General features: G+C 35.3%; 3 protein-coding genes across 3 annotated transcripts; 1 reads left to right on the top strand and 2 right to left on the bottom strand.

Moving 5' to 3' along the window:
- The first annotated feature begins 1975 nt into the window (after positions 1-1975).
- LOC109182133 (pectinesterase-like) lies at positions 1976-5002 on the top strand. The gene is made up of 3 exons (XM_019332199.1): positions 1976-2677; positions 3813-4143; positions 4227-5002. The coding sequence occupies exons 1-3, from the start codon at positions 2015-2017 to the stop codon at positions 4907-4909; spliced, it is 1677 nt and encodes a 558-aa protein (XP_019187744.1). The 5' UTR covers positions 1976-2014; the 3' UTR covers positions 4910-5002.
- A 21-nt stretch (positions 5003-5023) lies between these two features.
- Positions 5024-8643, bottom strand: LOC109182134 (protein SAD1/UNC-84 domain protein 2-like). Its single transcript, XM_019332200.1, has 2 exons — positions 7274-8643; positions 5024-5716 (listed from the first exon to the last, which is right to left on the bottom strand). The coding sequence occupies exons 1-2, from the start codon at positions 8390-8392 to the stop codon at positions 5408-5410; spliced, it is 1428 nt and encodes a 475-aa protein (XP_019187745.1). The 5' UTR covers positions 8393-8643; the 3' UTR covers positions 5024-5407.
- A 4178-nt stretch (positions 8644-12821) lies between these two features.
- Positions 12822-19478, bottom strand: LOC109182132 (protein argonaute 4A-like). The gene is made up of 22 exons (XM_019332198.1): positions 19468-19478; positions 17635-17839; positions 17320-17525; positions 17008-17226; positions 16623-16759; positions 16436-16533; positions 16261-16358; positions 16014-16173; positions 15804-15920; positions 15608-15715; positions 15432-15494; positions 15075-15354; positions 14881-14993; positions 14633-14770; positions 14406-14536; positions 14264-14329; positions 14043-14106; positions 13850-13961; positions 13696-13769; positions 13511-13605; positions 13391-13422; positions 12822-13265 (listed from the first exon to the last, which is right to left on the bottom strand). Exons 2-22 carry the CDS (start codon positions 17824-17826, stop codon positions 13108-13110), a joined length of 2661 nt encoding a protein of 886 aa, XP_019187743.1. The 5' UTR covers positions 17827-17839; positions 19468-19478; the 3' UTR covers positions 12822-13107.
- Positions 19479-27133: the final 7655 nt, after the last annotated feature.

The raw sequence follows: 27133 nt of genomic DNA, 5'->3' as shown, positions 1-27133 counted from the left end.
TATATATATATATATATATATATCTAACCGGAACAAATTTTGGGGCGTGCAAGATAGGCAATAACACATGATCTTAATTTTTAAAGGGCCTAATATTTATACCTTTCATACTTATTTGAAATAAAAACCATATATTTTACAGTAGGAACTGTGATTTTAATGGTGTTACACCGTTCATACTTATTTGAAATATAAAAAAAAAAATCATATATTTTACAATATTGGTTATAAAAATTGTACTTATACTTTTAGTATGACCTCATTTATTTATAAGAACGGGGCACAAAAAAAAAAAACAAAAAAACAAAAAAAAAAAAAAAAAACTGGCACTACTAACCTTTATCATTTTTTTATTAAAGGAAAAAAGGGTCAAATAGTACTGAACTTTATATAAGAAATTAATTAGATGTTTGAACTTTTAAAAGTTGCAATTAAGTACAGTATATACTAAGTACGGCAATTTATATCCTACACCACGGCGTACATTGCACTATGCGCCCAGATGCAAAACGACGTCGTTTTAATTATTTTTTTTTTTTGAAATTTTCCGCCCCAGTGAATGGCAGTAGGCTTTTCTTTAAAAAAAAAAACCCGCTGTTCAAGAATGTACATAATGTTATACTTGAATACACATAATGTTATACATGAATACACATAATGTTATAACAAAATATACATACTCTTTTTAAAAGATAATACACATAATCTAACATAATACATAATAAACATAAACTTTTAACATAATACACATCAACTCTTAACATAATACGCACAAATTTTCTGATTCGGATGTACATAATTGTATAAAAACAATGTACATAATTGTATAAAAAATACACATAACTGTATGAACCAATACATATAACGTTGTGAACGAATATACATAACGTTGTGAACGAATACACATAATCTCAGCAACTTCCTACCGCGCCTCCCAACACGACCCCAAAACGACGTCGTTTTGGGAGGCGCGCGGCGCACAGTGCTATGTGCGCCGTGGTGTAGGATATAACGATTGTACTAAGTACATTAACATGTTATTTTAGTACATTAAAGCTCAAAAACTGATGATAATATATTGAAGCCCAAAAATTGATGATAACATGTCATTAGGATTCCAGTGATGCTTTGAAGGGAAAAAATCAACGATTGTCGAACGATCTTCAATTGCTTTCTTTAAATAAGTGACATTTATGTTTATATATATATATATATATATATATATATATATATATATATAATATTATTATTCAATCACATATTGCAAGACTCGACCTCCTTGACTAGAGCCAATCTTTTTGGTTATTATTTCAATTCTTTAAATTCTTAAGAGACTTTACGGCTATATATGAGAAATTGAACCAATTAAAGAGGTTGACTTCTGTCAAAAGGTTGAACTTCATCCCTAAGCGCCCCAGAGCATACTTTTCGCACAATCCTTCGTCATTCTTTTTAAACTTTACATTTATGACTAGTTGAGCTGCCCATACGGGCATGAAAGAGGTTGACTTGATAAGTCTAATGGTAAACGAAACTTGGAATGCATAGATGCCCATCCAAAGAGTATTATATTCCTAATATACCTAGAACAAGGATGGCACATGCATGTGAATCACTCCATGTCCTAATTAATGACCTTATATTTACAGCAAATTCAGTTGGTCATATTGATGAAATTTGAGAATAATGACTTGAGATCAAATCAAATCAGTAGCAGTATGAGTAACCTCTTAAAGTGGGAGGACTCTTTGTGCACAGTAAACAAATGTCTAACATTTGTGTTCCGTTGAGTTACCATGATTTACATCTTTCCATATACTTTCTCCAGGCAGAACATAGAGGGCCTTAGGGTGGAGAATTGGGAACAATAATTTCTCCCTAACTTTGGGAACAATAATACTCTTTCTCTTTTGTATTCTCACCTTTAATTTTGATTTTGCTATAAAATCCCCCAAACCCAAATTAAAGACCAAACTCGCTCTCTCCCTTTCTCCCAAAAGATCACAAAAAGAAAATGCAAAACTCCACACCTTTCTTTCTCTTTCTTCTTCTTTTTCTCTTAATTTTCTCCACAGCTCAGCCTGGAATCTCAGACCCATCACCCTCAACTGCATGCAAATCCACCCTTTACCCCAAACTCTGCCACACCATTCTCTCCTCTTTCCGCCGCTCCTTGCCGGATTCCGCCGCCTACGGCGAGTTCTCCGTCAACCAATGCATCAACCACGCCACCACATTATCCGCCACCATCACCCGCTTCCTCCGTCGTCACCCAATGCTTGTCAGCGCCAGAGAGGTTAGCGCGCTCGACGACTGCGCCCACCTCGCCGAACTCACCGTCGACTACCTGCGGCTCGCGGCGGCGGAGCTGAGGGCCACCGACAACCGCCGCTCGACGACGGATGTGATGGTTGGGAGGGTGGAGGCGCTGCTGAGCGCGGTGGTGACTAATCAGCAGACGTGCCACGACGGCCTCGCAGACGCCGGCAGTAAAATCGTGGATGCATTGCATGTGCCGCTCAGTAACGCGTCGCAGCTGTACAGCGTGTCGCTCGGGCTGGTTAGCCACTCCCTGGGACGGCGGCGGAAGGTTGCCGCCGGCGAAATGGGCCACCGGCCGCGAGGTATGTTGGAGGCGTTTGACTGGACGCGAAACCCAAGCTTTGTGGCCACCAAGGTAAACATCATCAATCATATTTTAATTTCTTTTTTCCTTGCATAATATAATTACGGCTTCCCTCCCAACGCTAGCACATTTAAAATAATACTATTAAGTATTTTTTTTTTTTGGAAAATACTCTTTAAGTATTTTAATCCCTAAAAAATCACAATTTTGTAATCAACCAACTTTGAACCTCAGTTTTTTGTTTGGGTTCTCTCACTTCTCTTTTCGTTTAACGGTCCACCCGATTAATACCCGTTTACTCCGACTGGCACGGGAGCTGGCTTAAGGGACAATGACAGTGTGATAATTATGTCTAAAGTGGACAAATTTTTTGTGCGCACCAGCACTTGATCTTGTCAGTTGAGTTATTAAATCACTATGATTTATATCTCTTCCAAATGCTTTGTCGGATCGGGATGTGGGAGCCCATGAGATTGGGGATTCAGTCTTTTGGGAGAAATTCCTTAATACAAAATTTTAACTCCACTGATAATTTGAGTGTAATGGCGAGATCTGATCTTGACCGAATATAGGTTATGAATACCCTTGTGCGCAGAGGGTACACACAAGGGATAAAAACTTGAGATTGATGGGACTACTTGTAATTTACCTCTTCTATCACTCTTGAGCAAACAAGGATTTAGAGAACTTAGAATTAGTTTGACTTAAGTTGAGAAACTTAATGTATTAAAAAAAAAAAAAACACTTTAATATATATCCGACTTGCGGTGTGGAGACAATTACGTAGTATATTGTAACGGATAGGATAGTATGGAGACACTAAAGAGAAACGTACAGGAAGGAATATAATATAGCTTAACATTAAGGGGAGAATACCAAAGATTTTGTACCCTTTTGCATAAAGTTTGGAATTTTTTATTCCCCATAAAAAAGTATTATGGCTAAATATGGACTAGAAATAATTCTTGTTATTTGGTGATTTGCCTTGTGTAGTTATATTTGTCCTTTGTTATTTATTTATTTTTTGGAATACTGTCGACTCCTATTACAATGTAGTATCTGTTCAAACATACTTTCTCAGTAAGTAAGCCTATGTTATCCACAACTATGCTGCTCGACCACATCTATTATTTATTTACTTAGTAAGTATAAAAGTAAATGAAATGAACAACATTTTGTAAAGCAGGTGTTAGAGTCGAGTGAAAGGGAAGGAAGAATGGTTGAAGAGCTGGGCATGGGGGTTAAGGTGAGGGGGATGGTGAGGGTTAGTCGTGATGGAGAGTTGGGGTTTAACTTCACCTCAATCGGAGAGGCCATTGCACATGCACCCAACAAAACCAAGATCAAAGACGGCTATTTTGTGATATACGCAAAGGAAGGGTACTATGAAGAGAACGTTGTGGTGGGGAAGCACAAGAGGAACATAATGCTCATCGGCGACGGGATCAACCGCACTATCATCGTCGGAAACCGCAGTGTGGCCGATGGCTGGACAACCTACAAATCTGCCACTTTTGGTTATCTTTCACGCACTATACTGATTTTTTTAGGTCATTGACTTTGATGGTTTTATTATGTCAATTCTGATATATAAATGCAGCTGTTCATGGGGAGCGGTTCCTGGCCATAGACGTGACGTTTAGGAACACAGCGGGTCCGGCAAAGCACCAGGCGGTGGCGCTTCGAAACAACGCCGATCTCTCGGCCTTCTACCGCTGCAGCTTCGAAGGCTATCAGGACACGCTATACACCCACTCCCTCCGCCAGTTCTACCGCGACTGCGACGTCTACGGCACAGTAGACTTCGTGTTCGGCAACGCCGCCGCCATTCTCCAGAACTGCAACCTCTACGCTCGCAGACCCCTACCCAACCAAAAGAACGTCTTCACGGCCCAAGGGCGAACCGATCCCAACCAGAACACTGGGATTTCCATTCATAACTGCACCGTCCAGGCCGCAGAGGAGCTGAACTCGACGAGCAATTTTCTGGGGCGGCCGTGGAAGGTGTATTCTCGGTCGGTTTTTATGCAGTCTTATATCGGAGATTTGATCGATCCTGCAGGGTGGTTGGAGTGGGATGGGACGACGGGGGGATTGGATACGGTTTATTATGGGGAGTTTGAGAACTATGGCGGCGGGGCTAATACTAGCATGAGAGTTCAGTGGCCTGGGTATAGTGTGATGAACGCTTCACAAGCGCTGAATTTCACTGTGTATAATTTTACAATGGGGGATACTTGGCTCAACTATACTAATATACCTTTCTCTCAAGGCTTGTTGTAGCCCCAGAAGGGACAAACTGTCTTATGTACATGTAATCTAATTCTAATGAATACAACTCCTTTGATTTTTGTTCAAATTCTAATCAACACTTAAGGAGGGGGGAAGAAATAAGGATTAAGGAGAATATTGCAATCATTTTGCTAACAGAGTATTTTACACAACCATTTTCTGGCAAACTAAGGAACGAGGCAAGAGTAATTGTTTACGAGGGTACTCCAAGTTTTACAAGAGCATGACTTGCTACCAAATTTCTAGTCTACGAGTTCTTCAACTCGAACTTAAGTAGATAATGTCAAGCTGAGAAACGAAAATCACATTTACATGTCTACCCTCCAACTAAGTACAAAACAATGCTCCCTAAAGACGACGATAGGGAAGGATAATATTGGGAACTTGTTGATACATCTACTAGTACTAGCAATGAACACCTAGGAAGGTTACAAACATAAATAGGACAAAGCACAAAGTGATGCCAACAGCCACCAAGTAATGATAGTGTCATGACTCCATTGGCATCATTGACACAGAGTTGGGTTCACTTCCGTGTACCCTCAATCTGTAGATGCATGTATGCAAAGGGTTCCCGTGATTAGATCCAAAATCTAACCTGATTGTGTCGACAACACTCGAGGCTGCAGACTCCAGCACGTTGAAAGTTTGAGCACTGGTCTTCTCAAGATCGTATGTAAATTCCGTCAAAAGAAACATCTTCTCACCATCAACTGCTGCATCGGCCATATCTTGCCGTTGGAGCCATCCAGAGACCCTGCAGTCCTTGGGAGCACTGGACCTATCATAAGCAACACTCTGTTCCCCACACCCAAACACACAAATGACAGAATGAAGTATCAGTAGTCAAGATCTTCAAAGAGCATCATATACATGTTTTATCTAAAACCTAATAGGAAATACAAACATGCAACACAAATCCACTACTATCGTAACCAAAATTCATCACAATGCCCTGAAAACTAAATTTAAAACTACCCAACTTTAATGGAAAATAGTTTTCACCTGTATATTAATCTAACAATCAAACTTGAAAGTTGGTAGCTGCTACAAAAATAGTAAAACCTTGATAAATTGTAATTTTCCAATCCCCATACACCCCAGAATACAAGCACAACCACTAACCCTGCCCCAATTAATTAGACTGCCATTATACTCGTTAAAAAGAACAATCAAAGGTTGTCAATATGCTCACTAAAAACAACAATCATGAAAACTCTTTTATCCCTTTTATCATGCGTATCAATGGGTGTAAAATAATTTGCAAATATAGCTGGTCGAAAACTAACTTCTGTCAAGTACTAAATATGAGCCAAGTAACTTGAATAAGATTGAAATTTCAGTCCCTGACTACCCTTTGTCAAGGAAAATATGCATAATTATGTTATCAGCAAAAGAAAAAAAATAGAAAGAGGGAAAAATTGCAGTTAGATTCCATTCAATCTTTGAAAAGATAAAACAAAATGAAAGCAAACATATAGACAGAGTAAGCAGTAACAAGTGCAGTTAACATCTTAGAACTAGAAACTCTGTATAGCCAAGGGAGAGGGGAAAAAAAATAAAAAAAGAGGCTGAAAAGTTCCAAACACAAGCAAATTAGGAATACAAGAGGGACGGTTAATGATTTGGAAAGTTAAACAGAACAGAGGAAACAAAGGGACAAAAAACCCATCAATAGTTGATATATGTTAAGGCATTTATTTAAGTATATTTCCACAGCAATCTGCATACAAGAATCTTTTTCCAAGTCATGACAGGGTGTCACAACTCAATTTTGCTGTTTCAAATTTCATTATTAATTGCTAGTAAAAGTTTATGACCATAGAGGGTATCATGTCTCAAGACACCACAATCATGACTTACCACCAATCAGTCATAGCCATTTTAAAGATAGTCATACACCAATTTTACTGTCATAATAAAATATTTCTTTCCTTTTTTAAAAGATAAAGAATATTATAGATAGCAAACATCATTGATAACATCTTATAACTATTTTAGATGAGAACATGTGATGATAATGCAATCCCTAGATATAACAAGAAACAGACCATGCAAAGATACTGAAACTGTTCTATAAGAAACCATTAAAAGTAAGAGTCTTTCCAAGTAAAATAGGGACGAGGAGAAACCAATGTTGTGTCTATACTCTATAACTCACTACACAAAAAGAATTCAACCTGGCATCCAGTTCAGAACAGAATTACAGTACGACCCAAAGTAATCAAGTTCAATTGAAGCTAGAACTCAATGAGGAAACATATAACAAAAAGCAGCAGGATGCTATTATGTAAAGCAGATTATGATTGGATATTGTTATAAAAATTACTATGGTATTATAGAAAAGGGAATCACCTTAGCAACATGTTCCAGTGTCACAGCCTCTGGAATAATGGCTGTTCGTAGCCTGATCTGGACAAATCCACTGTTTCCTTTAAGTGGAAAACATTGCCCAGGTTCTCCAAAACTTGGTGTCAGCATCTTCAGGGCATCTGAATGAACTCTATACCGATTAGTCAAAGAAATCCAAGTGCTACTCCCTCCCTTTGCAACAAAGGGCTCTGAGTGTTTCACCACCATTGCCCCACCAGAAGCCAATGCAAAGTCCACCCTCCCTAGCCCATCTGCGGCGTGTTTCTCAATCTCCCTCTCCACTATATCCCTAGCATAAGCCCTTACCTCATCCAAACTCACATCGCTGATCTCAACACCTTTCTTCTCCTTGAACTCATTCAGAAATTTATCAAACTCTTCTTTAGACACCCAATTCTTGGTTTCCATTTCGGTCACCAACTTCTTCAAATTCTCACTCCTCCCATCCAATTCCTTAAATTTTGCATCCAATTCTGCACCTTTTTTCTCAAGCTTCTCACTAAATTCATCTCTCACGGTTTCAATTTGACTCTGGATCTTTTTGTCAATGACATCTACTTGGAGTTGCATCATCTTAGTAGTTGTCTTCAAAAAATTCTCCAGTTCCGCAACTTTGCCCTCGAAATCGTCAGAGATCACGGTGAGTCCGTCGGTATTTCGACTTCCCGAATCGAAAAAAATTCTCCGAACCATCTGAATTAAACCTACTATGATTAACAAAAGACAGAAATTCTTAGTGAATATACTAACAACCGTGAGCCAGCGCGGTTTCTCGGGCTTGGAAGATTTCTTCGTGGTCCCCGCACGGCGAGACGAAGGCGCGGCGCCGTTTGAGTTGGGCAAGGGCTTCCTGACCGCTTGAATTGCATCTCTAGTTTCCGTTCTAATGGAATGTTGACTTAGATCTTTGATAGCAGCGTCGCCTGCGGCGTGTTTATCGTTGCCTGTGGATGGAGACGCGACGGCGGCTGCAGCGGCCGCGGCCGCTAAGTTGGATTCGGCAATGTCCAAAGCGGCGGGCTGCCTTTTCTCGACGGCGGTTCGGCGGCGGGTGGCGACGGAGGACGGATTGGCGGTGATGGACACTGTGGAAGCAGACATTGATTAAATCCTTTCTAAAGAAACTTTTTCTTGAAAAAATTCCTAAAATTTACTTGGCAATAATTATTGAGAAATCAAAAAAAAAAACCCTAAGCTAGGACAAGAAGAAGAAGGAGAAGGCAAAATCGAATTGGGGAGGAGCGTGAGATCGTGAAGAAACGACAAGGATAAAAGTTGTGAATAGATATAGCGGTTTGATGATTTGAATTAAAGTTTCCACTCAAATCGATTGGTGCCGGTGATCAGATTTGGAGTTGATTTTTTTATTTTTTTTTATTTTTTGAGAGATTTGGTCCTTTGGAGTTGTTTTTACTTCCATTTTGAAGTTATTTTAAGGGAAAATAACACTTTTTCCCCCTGAGTTATATACTTATAGCACTTTTTCTCCCTCAATTATTTAAGTAAGCACATTAGCCCCTTCAATTATTCTAAAAGTGGTGGTTTTTTCCCCTAATATATTAAATTGACGTTTATACCCTTAAAATAAATATTTTATTTATTTTACTTCTCCAACAAATTATTGCGTATATGTAGGAATGACCACGATTCGGTTCGAACTGAATCGGACAGTATAGCAATCGAATTAAAACTTTCCGGTTATGATTCAGATCTAGAACCCAATATTTGGATTTCAATTTATTAAAATTATGAATCAAAAAAATTGGATCCTGAACCGTGAACCGGCGGTTCCGGACCCGATTCGCGATTTTGAACCGTTTTTATTTTAAAATTTTATTTTTATTTTAAAAATAGTCTAAATTCAACAATAAATGTATTTTATTTTTTCAGTTCAGAACATGAACCATCCGTTCCGGGATTTTAATAAACTCTAAATATCGAGTTTCGATTCTAAATTGTAATTGGAATATTTCAGTTTGGTTGCTATAGTGTTTATTTGGTTTGAACCAAATTATGGTCATAATTTATTAGAGAAGAAAAATAAATAAAATATTTATTTTAAGGGTAAATATGTCCATATAACATTTTAGGGGGAAAAACAGCCACTTGAATAATTGAGGGGGGAAAAGTGCTATAAGTATATAACTCAGGGGGAAAAAGTGTCATTTTCCCTTATTTTAATACAGGATAACCAAAAAAAAATTATACTCCGTAATTGATAAGGCTATCACCTATCAACACATGCAATTTTCTCGAATACTAAAATGTTACCTCACAAAATTTAAAATTATTCATTATTCATTCTTCACTATTCACAAGCAATTCGTAATAATACAAAATAATTATTCTCTATATTATTTTTATATTTTTCTCATATACTCATTATTTTAATTATTAATTTACCCGCGCGATGCACGAAAAAATATTATGCTATTATAAATATAAATAAAAAAAAAACTAAAATATTTTAAATTATTTAATATAATAATATTTTTGAGCTTCCATTGGTCAAGTATTTATTATTTTTATAGAATACAAAATTAAAATTAAAATTATAATTATAATTATAATTATAATTATAATTTTGTATGGTTAATATAGTCTCTAATTATGTGCATATTCAAATAAACTTATAGAGAGAATTTACATAATTACATTGATTTATTCTTAATTGTATTTCATCTATATTATAATTTTCACAATACGAATAATAACTAAGATTATTACATTTGGAAAGCAAATTTCAAATTTTGTATGTGTAAATTTAAACTCTAATTGAATACATTTTTTATATGATTATATAATATATAGCTATTTTATTTTTCAAAAGTATATTTTTTATATGATTATATAATATATAGCTATTTTATTTTTTAAATGTTGTGTTTTTTTTTTTATTTTTATAATAAAGGATGTTGTGGCATTAATTGTAACATTAATTATTTCCCAAACCATATAGCTTTATTATATAAAGGATGATTGTGTTGGTCAGTCATTAGTGGCCCAAAAATCATAAAATCAATATTGGCGCCGTTTATTGAGATCGATACAAAAGGTTTCGTTCGTTTCTCAAACCATAGAGTTTGGTAACCACGCACCGAAATACCTTAGCTGATCTGCCGATTCAGGATCTATGAGAAACCCTTAGTCGACCTGTCTCTCGCGTACCATCCAGCATGTCGGTGCTCCCAAAGAGGGATGATAATCTAGAAAATCCTCAAGAGGAAGAAGATGTTCATTTGAGCACACGCCTGCCGGTCATTAGTGTCTCACGGACTCAACCGGTCGAACTTCCTCCTGCCATAGTGGAGGTTGATGAGCGCGTGGGAATGTCAGTCGACCACTTAATGGTGGGAAGACCAGTCGACCACCGAGTAGTGGGAAGGTCAGTCGACCACCGAGTAGTGGGAAGACCAGTCGACTATTGAGTAGTGGGAAGGTCAGTCGACCACTGAGTGGTGGGAAGACCAGTCGACCACCGAGTGGTAGGAAGGTCAATCGACCACTGAGTGGTGGGAATGTATTTCGGCTACCGAGGTGGGAAGACTAGTCGATCACCGAGTGGTAGGAAGGTCAGTCAACCACCGAGTGGTGAGAAGACAAGTTGACTGAGTGGTGAGAAGGTCAGTCGACCACCGAGTGAGGCCCAAAAGTCACCCCGTTGTCTCACTTATATTTTTCCTTAATGTTTCGTATAATTTATAAATATTCTATTAACAAGGAAAAAGGGTCAAGTAGACCCCTAAATATTAAAATATGTAATTAAGATCTTCAACATGTTGTTTTAGTGCATCGAAGCCTAAAAATCGATTAGTCACCTATAATAGCATGTCACTAGGGTTCCTGCAACACTCCAACTAGAGCCGTCGAAACGGTCTCGCGGGGCGAGACGGGCCAAAAAACACCAAAGCCCGTCATCATAGCAGGACGGGCTAAAAAGCCCACATCTTAGCGGGCTTGGAATGCGGCCAGCCCGCCCCACCATGCCAAAGCCCGCCAATCAATTTTTCACTGTGTTATTTAAAAAAAAAAAAAAAGAATCATTGTACAAACATACAGTACACTAACACAGTAACACTACCTAGTATTGTATTCCTATGAATCTATAATCCTATAAGTTATAACACACTAACACTATTACACAAACCAAAATAACATGTATTAAATACTAAATATATATGTATTAGCAGGTCGCGGGCTAAACCTGTGACCCGCCCCGCCTGGACCCGTGACCCAGGCAAGACGGGCTAAAAAGTCCGCCTCCTTGCGGATCAAAATTTGAAGAATCCGTCCCTTACCTACGGCGGTATAGGACGGGTCGACCCAGCAGATAAAATTCATTTTGACGGCTCTAACTTCAACCAACACCAATTACGTTCTAGGGACTAACATCGGTAACCGACGACTGTCGAACATTCGTCGATCATCTTATCCACGACCATTTCAAGAAAAAGAAGGCTACCACTTAGGGGACCTGGTTGGTCACCTTCTTTTTCTTCAAGCAGTCGTATAGAAGATGACCGGTAGTTACTTTGGTTGATTTTTTTTTGTTGTTTTAATCTAAGCAATGACGGTGGCAGTTTACGATGGTCAACATGGCATACGACAATTAACAGCAAAATCATAGTTTTATATTTAACCTGTTGGTTATTTATAGAACTTATTTGCCTGATTTTTATAAATTAGAGTATTTAATTTAATCTTTAAAATTTCAAGGATCTTTTTTTTTTTTTTTGAAAATTAAAATTTCAAGGATCTAATTATTTCATTATGTAAAATTTATGAACTTATTTGACCATTTTCTCTATTAAAAGAATTGTACAAACCATATAAATTTAAATTGCAGTCTTATGCTAAATTCTAATCCAACATATCTAGAAAATCATTGTGGGGGAGTCCAGTAGCTCAACAAATCATGTGATTTCTTTCTTCTTTTTGTTTCATCAATTACATCAAGTGATAGCAAAGGAGAAAAAGAAACACACATTTTTGGAAGTCTCCAAAATCTACCAACCCAACGTTGACATGGGTGATAGGTCCTGTGAATCATTTCCAAGTATTTACTTGATAAATACAAGTTTATCACAAATTCTAAACATTCAACCTACCAATAAATTATAAATTCCAAACTTATTACAACTATAATTGTCCCTAGAAATAATTTATTCATTTTTTCTTATAAATACTATCTCTACCTAGAGAAACTATTGCATAGTAAAATATCTTTAAACCATATTAATTCAATAGAAAATGATAGACATCCTTGGCAAGTAAACATGAAATTTGGTTTCACATTCAGGATCACTGACAAATTATATCGTGAAGTCATAGACTAAAGTTCACACATAATGGTTGAACTATCGCGCATGAGGGTTGATGTAGAGATACTTTTAGAACACAGCCAAAGCTACAAGTTGAAGATAATTATAATTCAAGATAATCTCCATTCAGTATTTTAATCAAATCTCACCCGTAAAAAAGAAATCAGTTTTAGGTGAGAAATGCTAACTCAAAGGGTTTACAACCCCTATAAAGACCAAGTAGTCTAATTCAAAGTCAAAAAAGTATCTCAAAAGTCAGATACAATACGTTGACACTTAATATGGAAGCAAGTCCCCAAAAAAGAGATTACAGCCATTGATACTATGCTTCTGAAGTTCTAATATCTATTTTCATGTTGCAGACTGTATTGCCATCACATAATAACAAGTCACAGGACTATAGATACTAAATAAACATTTAAGTCCTCTAAATTAAGTACTAACTAGTAAGTAGAAACCATGGTAAGGATATGGTGGGAATCCAACAATTCTTCTTCAGCAGAAGAACATGGAGCTTTTAACTCTGTCATGTAAGACAGGCAATTCAGGGACTGGGGCTCCTCCATGGCTAGAGGATGAGTCTGAGAACTCATCAAACTTCATGAACTGCCCAACCTGAGCAGCAGCCAAGTGGGCATAACATATGGGAGCAACTGCATATTACACCAGATCAGATTAAACAAAAGTGTGTCAGATATAGAGATTTCCTTAGAAATATCAGATATATATATATTGGAGATAAGCATCATTTTAAAGTTCAGAATTCAGAAAATCTCACCAAGAGAAATAGCTGAAGTACTCCTTTGATACCTGCAAAGTCATAAATCAAGAAAGCTGAGCGGAAAAAAACATCGTTTCAAAATCAAAGGAGTTAATAGAAACAAACTGTTTCACTTACACGTAAGACAAGGAATGCACAAGTTCTTGCAGTGCATCTGGTGAAAAACCGACCTCATCGTGCAAAACTTGGTAGTGTGTGGGTCGTGTTGTTCCCTGTTTATTACAATTATTACAGTAATGTAACATTTTATACAACTCTTAAATCTTGTAAAACGCAATAAACTATGGGAGCTGAGGACTTACAATCATCCCAGCATGTGCACACAGATAGAAGTCATTGTTCTTGGGGTGACAGATTCCATTATCGATAACAGTCCCTGCATATGAAAATGCAGTATCAATGTAACGCGTTTGCACACATATTAGCATTCTAACAATGGAGAGACGAGTTACAAACCTGGGGGAACATTTTCGGGAGCATTGCTCTGGAAGAATTTAGTGTGGTGATTCTTTTGTGCAACAATCAACGTGAACTTAGGAGACCAATTTTCATCAAGAAATTTACAAGCCTACAAAGAACATCATATGTTTAATGATGACCAGAAGAACCAAGAGGTGATGTATGTTATAGCAAAGTTATAAGGACAAACCTCAATGATCTGCTCCAACTCAATATTCAACACTTGGTTGAACTGGGATTCACTAACCCCATCCCTACACATTAAAATGAATGAAGTTAATACTATGCTCACATATGCAAACACTATAGAAATCATTTTTTTTTTTATTTGACCTTAATTTTTTTAAAGAGGACCTCACATTTTTTTTATTAGTACATCCTCAAACATATGATGGTAGAAAATAATAATACCTAAATATTATAATTTGTTCAGGTTTCCTCTGCCCGGAACTGGAATAGAAGTCAATCAAGGCCTCCCTGAAAAAAAATTATAGAGAAGAATATTTTAGCCAAAGAAAGAAAGTGACATCAGCTAAGCAAACAGATCACAGACCTGAAAATGCCATCATCTTTAGTATCTGAGACTTTCTTATGAAGAGAATCAATCATCTCAACTTTTGGTGACTGAGTACGGACAACAGCTCTGTAACGAGAGATACGCGGCCATTCTCTGGAGCTCACTACCTAATGGTTTCAACAAGTAGTTTCAACAAGAACATGTCAATGATAATTTGAGAAGAGTTTTGAAAGAAGATGAAATACTACAACAAATCATAATACCGCAGCAATTGAGGGCACATCTGCACGTCCAGGTGAGCCATGGGAAACATCCATCCCAATTATAAGTGTGGGAACTTTAGACACCAGAGGAATCGATGGAGAATACTCCACCGCCAGCAAGGAATTCATACCACCAAGCTGCAATAAATCAGGGAAATATTTGTGAGTAATGAAGTTATTGTTATCATTTCTTTTCTTTTCCTTGTTTTTTTTTTACATCACACTTTTGAATTATATGGATGGAATACCTTGGCATTGATTTTCAGTAGCACATTTGTCAAATACTGATCATTCACTCTTGTTGGTGCAATGCACTGTGTTATAACTCCAAGTTCAGTAAGATTCCTTTTCTTCCATGGCCCTTCAAGCATGGGAAGATTTCATTAGTCTTTCATAGGTACTAAAGTGAAAAGAATATTCAGTCAAGCACAAACATATGTACCATAAATATCAGAATTCTTTCTTTCAGGTAGAACACAAAGAAGAAACTGAGGGGGGCTGGGAAGTTTTGATTTCAACATCTCTATCATCTTCTCCACTCTCACTGGAGCAGGGGCACGCCTAAATTGTTGATTTTCCTCAAATACACCAAAAGGCTGATTGATCACAATCCCTTTCATTTTTCCACAGTTGTGTAGATCTTTACAGAGTTTGTTCACATCACAGCGAGCAGAAAAATTCACAGCAGCCCATCTCTCAATTTTGACAGGTTCAGCCAATTTCTGGGAGATGATTAGGAGTTAATGATGACCAGTCTTGAAATATCTTGGCAATAAAAAGGCATTGAAAGATTCTTTACCTTTTGATTGAAATTCCACTTTCCATTGCGCGGGAAAAAATCCTCCCCATTGCCTGCAGTTAACTGAAACACAAGATAGATTCAATTAGCTCTATTTAAAAACAAGGTTTAGAGTTACCTTTCGAGGCAAAGAATACACATATATCATGCAACTAGAACTTCATAACAATGGTTACCTTTGGAGCTTGCAAAACACGGCCTTCTACCCGAGTGAATTGATCACCGATGGCAACTCCAGAAGATCTAAGTAGAGGGTCAGTATTGTAAGCACTGCGGCTCAGTGCCTGAAGAAGATCAAGATTGTGGTGATTCAATATACTAGGCAGTGATAAAAGTATTTAAGCAGTTGCTCATTTAAGAACAAAATCTCACATCAGTCAAGACTCTCATGCGCTCAGGTGGCTTTTGTCGAGATTGTTCTACAAGCGAAGCCCTCTGAAGATTGGTCAGTGACTTGGTGTATCTTTGCAGAGAAACCAGGGAGCAAAGCTTTAATGGCAGCCCATACAACATGGTCATCAGTGACTTCAGTGAACTTAGTTTTATATACAGATAACTAAAACTTTATGACACATTAGGTACCTCTACAGGAATGAATGTCGGCCGTTTGGGCTTCCCAATATTAATGCATGGTAAACTTCCAGAATTTTTCAAAGGAATATGTCTGTGATTGACAAAATAATCATAAACAGTCATCTCAACACTGCTCTCATCCTTACCATTCCTCTGCTTCAGTAGAAACCTGAGAAGATTTTTTATTTTTTTTCAGAAAACATATTAATGATCTGGTGTAAGCAATAGATAAAAACCACTTTAAAGAGTAGCATACGTTTGCTCTGCACAAGGCCTATCACTCAAGCCAGTAATTTTATTTTCCCTATTACTGGGACTGACTACGACTCTAAGACCCTTGAGCACCTTCTTAGCCTGTTTAACCAAACAGAACATCAATATCATATAGCTCTTATCATACGAAGTTAGATACTCAATAAAAGATCAGTTACCCTTATCCAATCAATCTCACGAGCATCTCTGACATTTTGATTTAAAACCAAGAATTCAAGTACTGGACCAGGCCTCACAATCATTGTAGTTGAAACATCTGTAAAGAACTCGTAAGTTTAGAAGACTTATTGTAAAGGGTGGAAAACAAAAAAAAAAAAAAAATGTTAAATGATCGAAGAGAGTTACCCATGTTTAATGACAGGCCTCCCTGAGTAGCACGAAAGCTTGAATGAAAGCCACGACATCCAAAAACACCACCACGTAAGTCAATGAAGTTCTTTGGCTCATTGTGGAAAAAAGATTGGCGAACAAGAAGGCAGCCCCTGCAGATGATAGACAGTGAATAAGCTAGCAACAAAACAACTACATCCAGACAATGTCTTAAATTCATTGAACAAAAACAGGCAAAAGATCAATCCAAATGATTTTATTCCAGGTCACAAATGGTGTTTGATGAAGATGAATTCAGAGACATGTGATTATGAAAGAATTCAGCCCCAATTGATGCAGTTTCCAGTTCCCACATATCTAAATGACCAAAACAAATAACAGTATACGACGAAATCCATACTGTTTAGAAGCATGCTGGCGAAGTATAACATCCAACACTCTCACTGCCTCCTGGAAGTTTTCAGACTCCTTCCCTTGAAGCACATCCGCAATGGCTTGCATTGGGATTTTTGTTGCATAGCTTATAACCACTAAGTATGTCTTGGACCTAGGTTGCCTCTTTGATCTCTTCCTGTCACCCTTATCTGGGCTACCGTCTGGGCTTCCATCTCCAGTGTTTCTATCAACAGTTATTAGTTTAGGTAAGTAAGAAAAAAAACAGACAAATAACTCGTTATTCCATGAATATCAAAGGCAATATAGCATTGTATACCTATTAGATGTGAGCTCATCCAATACAACAGTAAACTCCAATGTGTTACTTGGTAATGCACCAAGTGTGAACAATGTCTTCTCACCATCATAGGCAAAATACCTACCTGCAAGCTCAGATCTATAAGTTTCATACACTTGATCCATAATTCTCCTTCCAACACCCTTTGCTTCAGCAGGGTTTCGATCTTCATACATTAAGGAAACCTGAGAACCACAGAAACCATATGACCTATCAAATCAAATGCAATGCACTAGAAAGATGATTCACAAATGCTTGATATCTGATAACTGAGAAAGCGAAAAAGGAACTTACACTGTACTGGAAGAAGCATCCATCAGTGTTTGCCAAGCTCACCCTGAAGTGATTCGTGAGAAGCTGAATCTTCTGGCCCTTTGTACCAAAACCACGACGCTCCATTACAGCACGTTTACCCATTGAAACTACTTTTGGTGTAACATTTGGTGGTAGAGGTGGTGGTGGAGGCAGAGGCAGTGGAGGCTCCATTTCTAGTGAATATCTAAATAACCAACACAAAGGGAAAGTTGAGACTTTTAACTCACTGGAAAACAAATCAACACAGAAAACAGGTCAAAAACAAATTTGAGAATTGAAGTTTAGTTAGATAGTTAGATGTAGCTTTCAAAAAAAAGATAGTTAGATGTAAAATGAAACAAAGATGCATAAATGCATGAAGCAGGTAATGTAATATACTAGAAGGACAGTATAATACAGAATGACATGCAATATACTAGAAGGGCAAAAATTAAAATTTACTTAAGAATTGGAAAAGTATAAATCAATCAAAAAAGAACAGAGGATATAGGTCAAATTTTGAAATAGGTGAAAGCTGCACATAATTATTTTTTTTAAATGTATTTTTTTAAAAAAATTTAAAATTAACAATTTTACAAAGTTTAATATTTATGTGCATCATAGCATTCATCAACGAAAATGTATTCACTCAATTAAAAATATGATACTAAAAAATAAATTTTATTAAAATGTTTATAAATATTAAAAAATGATCTAACTGCAGTGTTCAAAAACCAAACTGAGCAATAATAAACTGTATTATCATAAAATAATAATAATAATAATAATAATAATAATTAAAAAAAAGTAACCTTTGGTGTAACCCACCAAACTGCCCTATCATTACTATCAAGCCAAGCGTTATTTTCAAACATAAGACAGAGAAAATTTGTAAAAAAAAAAAAAAAAAAAAAAAAAAAAAACAAACAAACAAACTCTATTTCAAATCGTTTACCCAAAGGAAAAAGATCACCATCAACAAAAAAAGGTACACTTTCATCCATATTGAAAACACCAAAAAGGAATAAAAGATGAGATTCTTATATATGCATACATATCTGACATATGTATATCCCCCTACGGCCCCACACACATATTATACATACATGATCCGCAATATAAAAAACCAAGATAATCCATAGAAACATAGAAGAGAAATAAAAGAGAAGATCAGATGAAGAATACTCACAAAAATCATATCTATGCATACATACAGACATATATATACATACGTTACATAAAACACACACATTACATGACATAACAAATTTTTTTTAAAAAAAATAAAATAAAATAAAAATAAAATAAAATAAAATAAAAACCATAGAAACACCAGAGGTCCAGAAGAACAATGAGAGAAGAGATCAGATGAAGAATACTTACAAAAATCATATATATTCATACATAGACACACGCATATATACATACATACATGACATAAAACACACACATATATGCATACGTGACATAAAAAATAGAAATAAAAAACCATAGAAACACCAGAAGAGCAATGAGAGAAGAGATCAGATGAAGAATACTTACAAAAATCATATATATTCATACATAGACACACACGCATATATACATACATACATACATGACACAAAACACACACATATATGCATACGTGACAAAAAAAATCAAAATAAAAAACCATAGAAACACCAGAAGAGCAATGAGAGAAGAGATCAGATGAAGAATACTTACAAAAATCATATATACATTCATACATAAACACATATACATACACAAATATCCATAAACACCACCAAAAATGAAAAGGAAAAAAAAAAAAAAACAATCTATGCTTAAAGAGGAGAGAGGGAAACGAACCTAGCGGTGAAGAATAGTGTATGAATGAGTGAGAGAGTGTGTGATGAGAGAAAACCCTAAGATGCCATTTATATACAGGCTGCTATTACATACCTTCCCTAATATCGTATCAGTGTCCTAACAGGATTCTGGGTTCTTGGCGGGTTGTTTTGCTACTGCAACTATACACTGTACCGGCTTGGGGGACTTTAATGTCACGTGACATATCTTACTCTCCAATTTCCCTCCAAATTACTCGCTTCACGATATTTAACTCAAGATACATACAATTTAAGGGGCGTTTGATTCACGAAATGTTCAATTACCCTAAGGGGGCGTTTGGTTCACGGAATCTTGGATTACCCTAGGTAATAGGATTACATCCAGGAAGGTAATGTGAGATGTTGGGAATGTAAGATTACCTTTTGTGTTTGGTTTGGATAGTGTAATATAATATTACCTTGTTTGGTTCAAGGTTATATTTTAGGTTATATGGATCAATTTACAATAATGTCCTCAATAATATATATATATATATATATATATATATATATATATATATGTATGTATAATGTGTGTATTTATTTATATGTATGAATGTATATCGATGCTTAAATATTAAAAAAATTAAGGGTGTGTTTGGAAACCCGGAAAATGACTTCTGGAAGTCATTTTCCGGGTTTTTGGTGTTTGGTTACATTGGAAAATGACTGGTCAAAGGAAAATGGGGTGGAAGTCAATGGAAAAGGAAGGCAATTTTATGGAAAATGACTTCCCCCTTTTTTTGGGGGAAGTCATTTTCCAACTTTTACACCAACATCATCAACATCATACCACCACCACCACCACTACCAACATACCACCATCGCCGCCATCACCACCATACCACCGCCACCACCACCACCATACCACCGTTGCCACACCACCACCATCACACCACCTTCGCCGCCGCCGCCACCACTACCACCATACCACCGCAACCACCGTCGCCGCCACTACCACCATACCACCGCAACCACCGTCGCCGCCATCACCACCATACCACCGCCACCACCACCACCATACCACCGCAACCATCGCCGCCGCCACCACTACCGTCATACCACCGCCGCCGCCACCACCACCATACCACCGCAACCACCGTCGCCGCCACCACTACCGTCATACCACCGCCGCCGCCACCACCACCACCGCCACCACCACCACACCACCGCCGCCACCGCCACCACCACCATACCACCGCCACCACCACCACACCACCGCCGCCACCACCGCCATCACCACCATACCACCGCAACCACCACCACCACTACCACCACCATACCACCGCAACCACCGTCGCCGCCACCACTACCACCATACCACCGCCGCCGCAACCACCATACCACCGTCGCCGCCACCACCACACCATCGTCATACTACCACCACCATCACACCAACACCACTACCGCCGCCGCCGCAACCATCGTCGTCGCCGCCACGACCATACCACCGCCACCGCCACCACCACCATACCACCGCCACCGTCATACCACCACCAATTATTATTATTATTATTATTATTATTATTATTATTATTATTATTATTATTATTATTATTATTATTATTATTATTATATAACGAATAACACCACTACCACTACACCACCACCACCACCATAATATTTTTGATATATTATTAGTTTTTTTTTTGTTGAAAAACTTAGCTATTTTTTATTATATTTAAAATTAATATTATATTATATTATTATATATTATTATACATGTTGTAATATTCTAAATAAAATAATTAAAATGTTTAATTATACAATTCTACTCATTTTCCAGAAAATGAACCAAACACACAAAAACAGTTTTCCAGAATGCAACCAAACACCGGAAAGGAAAATGTTTTCCGGAAAATGACTCATTTTCCAGAAAACATTTTCCAGAAGTCATTTTCCTGGTTTCCAAACGGACCCTAAATATATAAATATACACATATATATTTGATTATATAAACATATATTAATTTCATCATCATCATTATTATTATTATTATTATTATTATTATTATTATTATTATTATTATTATATAAGGATTAGTTAACAAGGGCAAAGTTGGAATAATTCAAGGTAATCTAAGATTACCTAAAAAATTGGGGGTAATCACATTACCTTGAAACATTACCGCCACATCAGCTTTCAGGTAATATAACATTACCAGGTAATCTTATAACTTGAACCAAACAAGGTAATATAACATTACCAGACTCAGATTACCTAGGTAATCTAAGATGACCTGAACCAAACGCCCCCTAAGAAATGTTAGATTGCATATTACTGTGTTTGGTTTAAAACTAAGATATGTAAATAAGACAACGGTAATAAGATAAATTGATTAAAACGTCCAAAGTCCAACATTAGTAATAAGACAAGGTAATGTGAGATTACCTAAAAAATTAGAGAATCTTATATTACCAAGCAAATATAACCTTAGTTATCTTATATAACCTGAACCAAACGTTCCCTAATTGATTTATTTATTTTTTGTAATATTTAGTTTAATGTTAATATATATCTATATATTCAAAAATTGAGAAAATTAATACTTAATAATGCTATTTATCATAGTTGGCCAGTTCAAACCTGACAAATTTAACTAGAGTTGTCTTTATTTATAATTTAATTTTTCATAGTATTTTAGTTTAAAAGTACTACGGAGTATTTAACAGCAAAACAAAATTACAAATTATAAGAAAATAAGCAAAAGAGAATAGTTTATTTGATTAGTGAATAATATATTTGGAGTATTAAATTTAATATGTCAAATTTAGATTTTATAAGAATGTTGAAAATTTAAAGAAGCATTAGTTTAATGAATGAATCATTCAATCGTAAACAATTATGGTGAAAATTATAAAATTACCTTACAAAGAATGGTGTAATATAGTTGTAATTAATAGTTCTAAAGTAAGATTTAATTCCAAAATGGTTCGTTGACTATTGACATTTATCATTTTTTATTATCACTGACTTTCAATTATATCATAAATGGTCCACTAACTAATGATATATTTATTAATTTTCATTATCAACTTTCAATTTGACCATAAATGGTCATTTTATTATTGATTTTGTTCCAATTTTGGTCCCCCACCTAAATATTAATTTAGTAAACATTAAATTTAAAGTTACTAATGTAAAATTTTAGTTTTTTACATTCCCATTGATGATGAACCAAATGTATTAAGTTTATATCAACTCAATTTGTCTATCCCAACAACAGGTCAATTTTAAAATTATTACCTTTAAATTTAATTTTTACTAAATAGATATTTGACGGAATGACCAAAATTGAAACAAAATCAATAACCAGTGGACCATTTATGGTTAAATTCAAAATCGATGATGAAATTTGATAAACATTATAATCAATTAACCATTTATAGTCCAATTAAAAGTCAATTTAAACTTGATACATGAAAAATGATAGTTTTAGTCCATTATTTATACATATATTGTAGACTCAATCCATGAAATATTACCATATACATATAAAAAATTGACAAGAGGTCCGTATAACCAGCTCAGTTGGTTATAGGGGTGAAGTTTAGGAAGAAAAAAAAAAAAAGCTGACAAGAATCCCAAAAACCACAACGGACAAGAATCCCAAAAACCACTCTTAGAGCATCCACATTAGGAGAGAATGTGGAGTTATTTCTTACATTAAATCTCCTAAGCAAAATTAATAGTTGATGTGGAAAAGAAATAATTGAAAAAGATTTGGCCTGCGATGGAAAATATAATGTCAGAAAAGAAAGAAAAATAAATAAAAACAGAACAAAAGCGCGCACAGCCAAGGCCACACGAGCGTGTGCAGTGCAGCACCCGTATTGTGCATACAGTATTTAATTATTCTCTCTTTCTTAATCATTCTTACATTATAGGGTCTTGGGTGGGTGGGTGAGAGGGGGGTGGGACTTGGGAGGGTGTGCAGCTGCAACTGCAAGACTGCAAAGATATGGTGCAGTGCTGCTGCTGCACAACAAATCAACAATGTAGCAGCGAGACTTTCATCACTTTGGTAACCAATTTTCCTCCCGTACACATATATAGGTGCATGCATATAATGCAGGTTACCATATTTGTCAGTTGTTTATATCATAGCCTAATGCCATTTTATATTGTGGAGGTCTTTTTTTTTTTTTTTTTTTTGAATGCTACTTACTCTATTACATTGTAGTATCAATTTAGACATACTTTCTCAACTTAATGAAGTACAAAGAGTCAACAACGTCTCTACTGAGGCTCAATTTTATGATCTCCCATATAGGAGAGGTCACTACATGTAATCTGAGTACAAGGTGCTTGTGTGGGGCTTAGTTCAAAACAACATTTAATTAATAAACTATATATTTATTACAATTAATTTATTATGTACATTCATTTAATATATATTATGTACCTTCGATTTAATTATAGGCCGGTACATAATATGTTAACTGCAGACATATAATATGTTAACTACACGCACATAATCTAAATATTATTTTGTACCAAAATGCATAATGCAATATTAATACTGGTCCATGGTATAATTTATCCACATTTGTATGATCTTTCTACAAAATGCATACTTTGTATTTTGCCCAAAAAAAACATAAAAATAATTTTGTCCAATGATAATGTTGTTGTTGTTATTATTATTATTATTATTATTATTATTGTTATTATTGTTATTATTCAAGTTTTCTAAAACTCAACACTAAATTGTATACTTCTATATATAAAGGAGTTTAACCTAAACCTAAACTCCCAATAATGTTCGAATTTATCACAAAATAACAAGTTTTAAGTGAGATTCTTAATGAACATTTTATTTCCCTACTTTTTCTAACCAAATTGATATTGTCAAAATAAACTTCCCCGGGAAGGGACAATGTAAAATTTAGGGGTGAGCGAAGAGTACATTGGAGCGGATTTGGAGTAAATTCACATCTAATCTGCTAAAGATATATAGATTTGAAAAATCTCATCCACACTCACATCCGCTAGGGGTACGGATACAATCCGATCTGATCCATTGATGGCATATTTGGCGGATTTGATGCGGATATGATGACATATTTTAAGTTTAAAAAAACAAAACAAAAACAAAAAACCCATTAATATGTTTTGATCTTGAGGACGATAGATTTGGTACTTGATCAGTGGCGGAGCCACAATGGGGGTAGTGGGGGCCACTGCCCCCCTCAACTCTTTGTTCTAATATGTAAGTATATGTATAAATTACAAAAGTGCTCAATAGATCAGTGGATTGAACCTTGAATATAATATGGAGTGTCTCAAGTTCAAAACCTACTAATAGCAATTTTATATGTTTTAGACTTTTACTTCTTATCTTTATTCTAACTTTTCAATAAATTAAATGTATTCTTTTTAATTCTATTTTTTTTTTTTTGCATGTATATTTTAGCTTCTTTTCTTTATTTTAGCTCTCCTTACCATTCAATAAATTAAATATTTTTTAAGTCTACTTTTTTTGAATCATTTACTTAGGGGGGTGTATTCAATCATGACTTTTGTGGAGTTTTAAAGACTTTTAAAATGATAGATTTTAATAAACTTTGATTGACTTTCATAGAGTCGTTCAAAGCTTTTTAAAACTTTATAAGACTCTATAAAAGTCTATATAAAAAACATTCATAGACTTTTATCAACTTTTTATTTTAAAAAGTCTACAAAAGTCATTGAAATTCTAAATTGAATACATCATTACAAACTTTCAATGATTTTGATTCTTATCATTTACAATTTTCTTACAAAACATTTATAATATATCATAAAATTCTTCTTATTATATAAATAAAAACCAATATAAACAAGCAATAATGAAGTAAAAATAATATTATTTCGAATTTTTAGATGAAGATTCTAAAGTTTATGAGAGAGAAAAATTGGTAGAGTTTAGGTATGAGAAAAATATAGAATAATGAAGAAAAAAATAATTTGATTGAATTTAGATAGGTTTATAGAGTTTAAATAGGGAGAAAAAATAGAGTTTAAATAGGGAGAGAAAACATTCAAAGTTGTTAGAAAGAAAATTTGAAATCTTGGGGTTGATGGTCGGATTTCAATTATTTATATTTGAGAAGGAAAAGTCTACAAAAGTCTTAAAATTAAAAAGTCTACAAAAGTTCATAACTTTTTGAATACCACATGACTTTTAAAGACTCTTTAAAAGTCTTAATCGAATACCACACGACTTTTAAAGACTCTTTAAAAATCTTGATTGAATACCGCCTGACTTTTAAAGACTCTCTAAAAGTTTGAATTGAATACCTCCAAACTTTTAAAGTTCATAAAAGTCTTTAAAACTCTATGAAAGTCATGATTGAATACACCCCCCTTAATGTAGTCAACAAGTTTTATTATATTTCATCGTATTCAAATTAATTCAAACAGAACTGTGAAAGATGCAATTTTTTCTTAGAAGTGAGATCTGGAGTTAAATACGCCCCCACTCACATTATTTTCTGGCTCCGCCACTGTACTTGATAAGAAATGAGAGTCCTTGTTAATCACAAGATTGTTTGTTTTGGATATTCATTCATCTTCAACGCATGCAGAACTTGTGATTATGATGCCATGAAGAAGAACATATCATACATGAAGAATGAAGCTGGTGGAAAGTCAAAAATAATAATTGAGAAAAGATGGGGCCTAATAAAATCCCATGCTAAATGTAGGAAAATTACAATTTTAAATTGAATTATGAATAAGTTTGACTATCTTCAAAAAAAAAAAAATGAATAAGTTTGACTATTGAGGACGATAGGTTTGATACTTGCTGGGAAATCAGAGTTATTGCTAACCACAACTAGATTGTGTTGCTTGGTTCTTCATTCCTCTTCAACATAGTGTTGAATATGTGATTATGGCGCTGTGAAAAAAAACAAATCAAACTTGAAGAGTGAAGATGACGAAAAGTTGAAAAAATAATTTATAAAGAGGGATCTAAAATATTAAAAATTAAAATTGAATTATAATTATAGATTTGGACTATTGTAGCTAGGTAACTCGTTAAAAAAAAAAAAAAAAAAAAAAAAAAAAAAAAAAAAAGTAACTCAACGGGCTCCTATCCTAGGTTTATAGTATGCCAAAAGCAACAGTATTTATTTTAGCATATAAATGCAAGGGAGAGCAGTGGACAGTCATGCGCCATAAATGCAATATTACCAAGTCTGTCTGTATTTCGATTTTTGAGTCTCCGAATATCATCGATCACTCTTCTGTCGTATCTGTATGAATACCAATCATTATTATGTTATGATAATTAATTAGAAATCATAAATGCAGATTAATTATTTCAGAATGTTTGTGTCAGATATTTTATCCTTAATTATAATTATAATAATAATAAAGTAACAACTTTTGATAAATAAAAATAAGAGAAAATGACACTTTTCCCCCCTAAGTTATATACTTATAGCACTTTTTCTCCCTCAATTATTTATGTAAGCATATTAGCCCCCTCAATTATTTTAAAAGTGGTGGTTTTTCCACCTGATATATTAAATTGACATTTCTACCCTTAAAGTAAATATTTTATTTATTTTACTTCTCCAACAAATTATTGTGTATATGTAGCAATGACCACGGTTCGGTTCGAACTGAACCGGACACTATAGCAATCGAATTAAAA

This window comes from Ipomoea nil, unplaced genomic scaffold, assembly GCF_001879475.1.
Source record: "Ipomoea nil cultivar Tokyo-kokei standard unplaced genomic scaffold, Asagao_1.1 scaffold1043, whole genome shotgun sequence".
NCBI classification, from domain to species: Eukaryota; Viridiplantae; Streptophyta; class Magnoliopsida; order Solanales; family Convolvulaceae; genus Ipomoea; species Ipomoea nil.
Note: the sequence above shows the minus strand (reverse complement) of the source record. Positions and strands in the feature narration are given on the sequence as shown.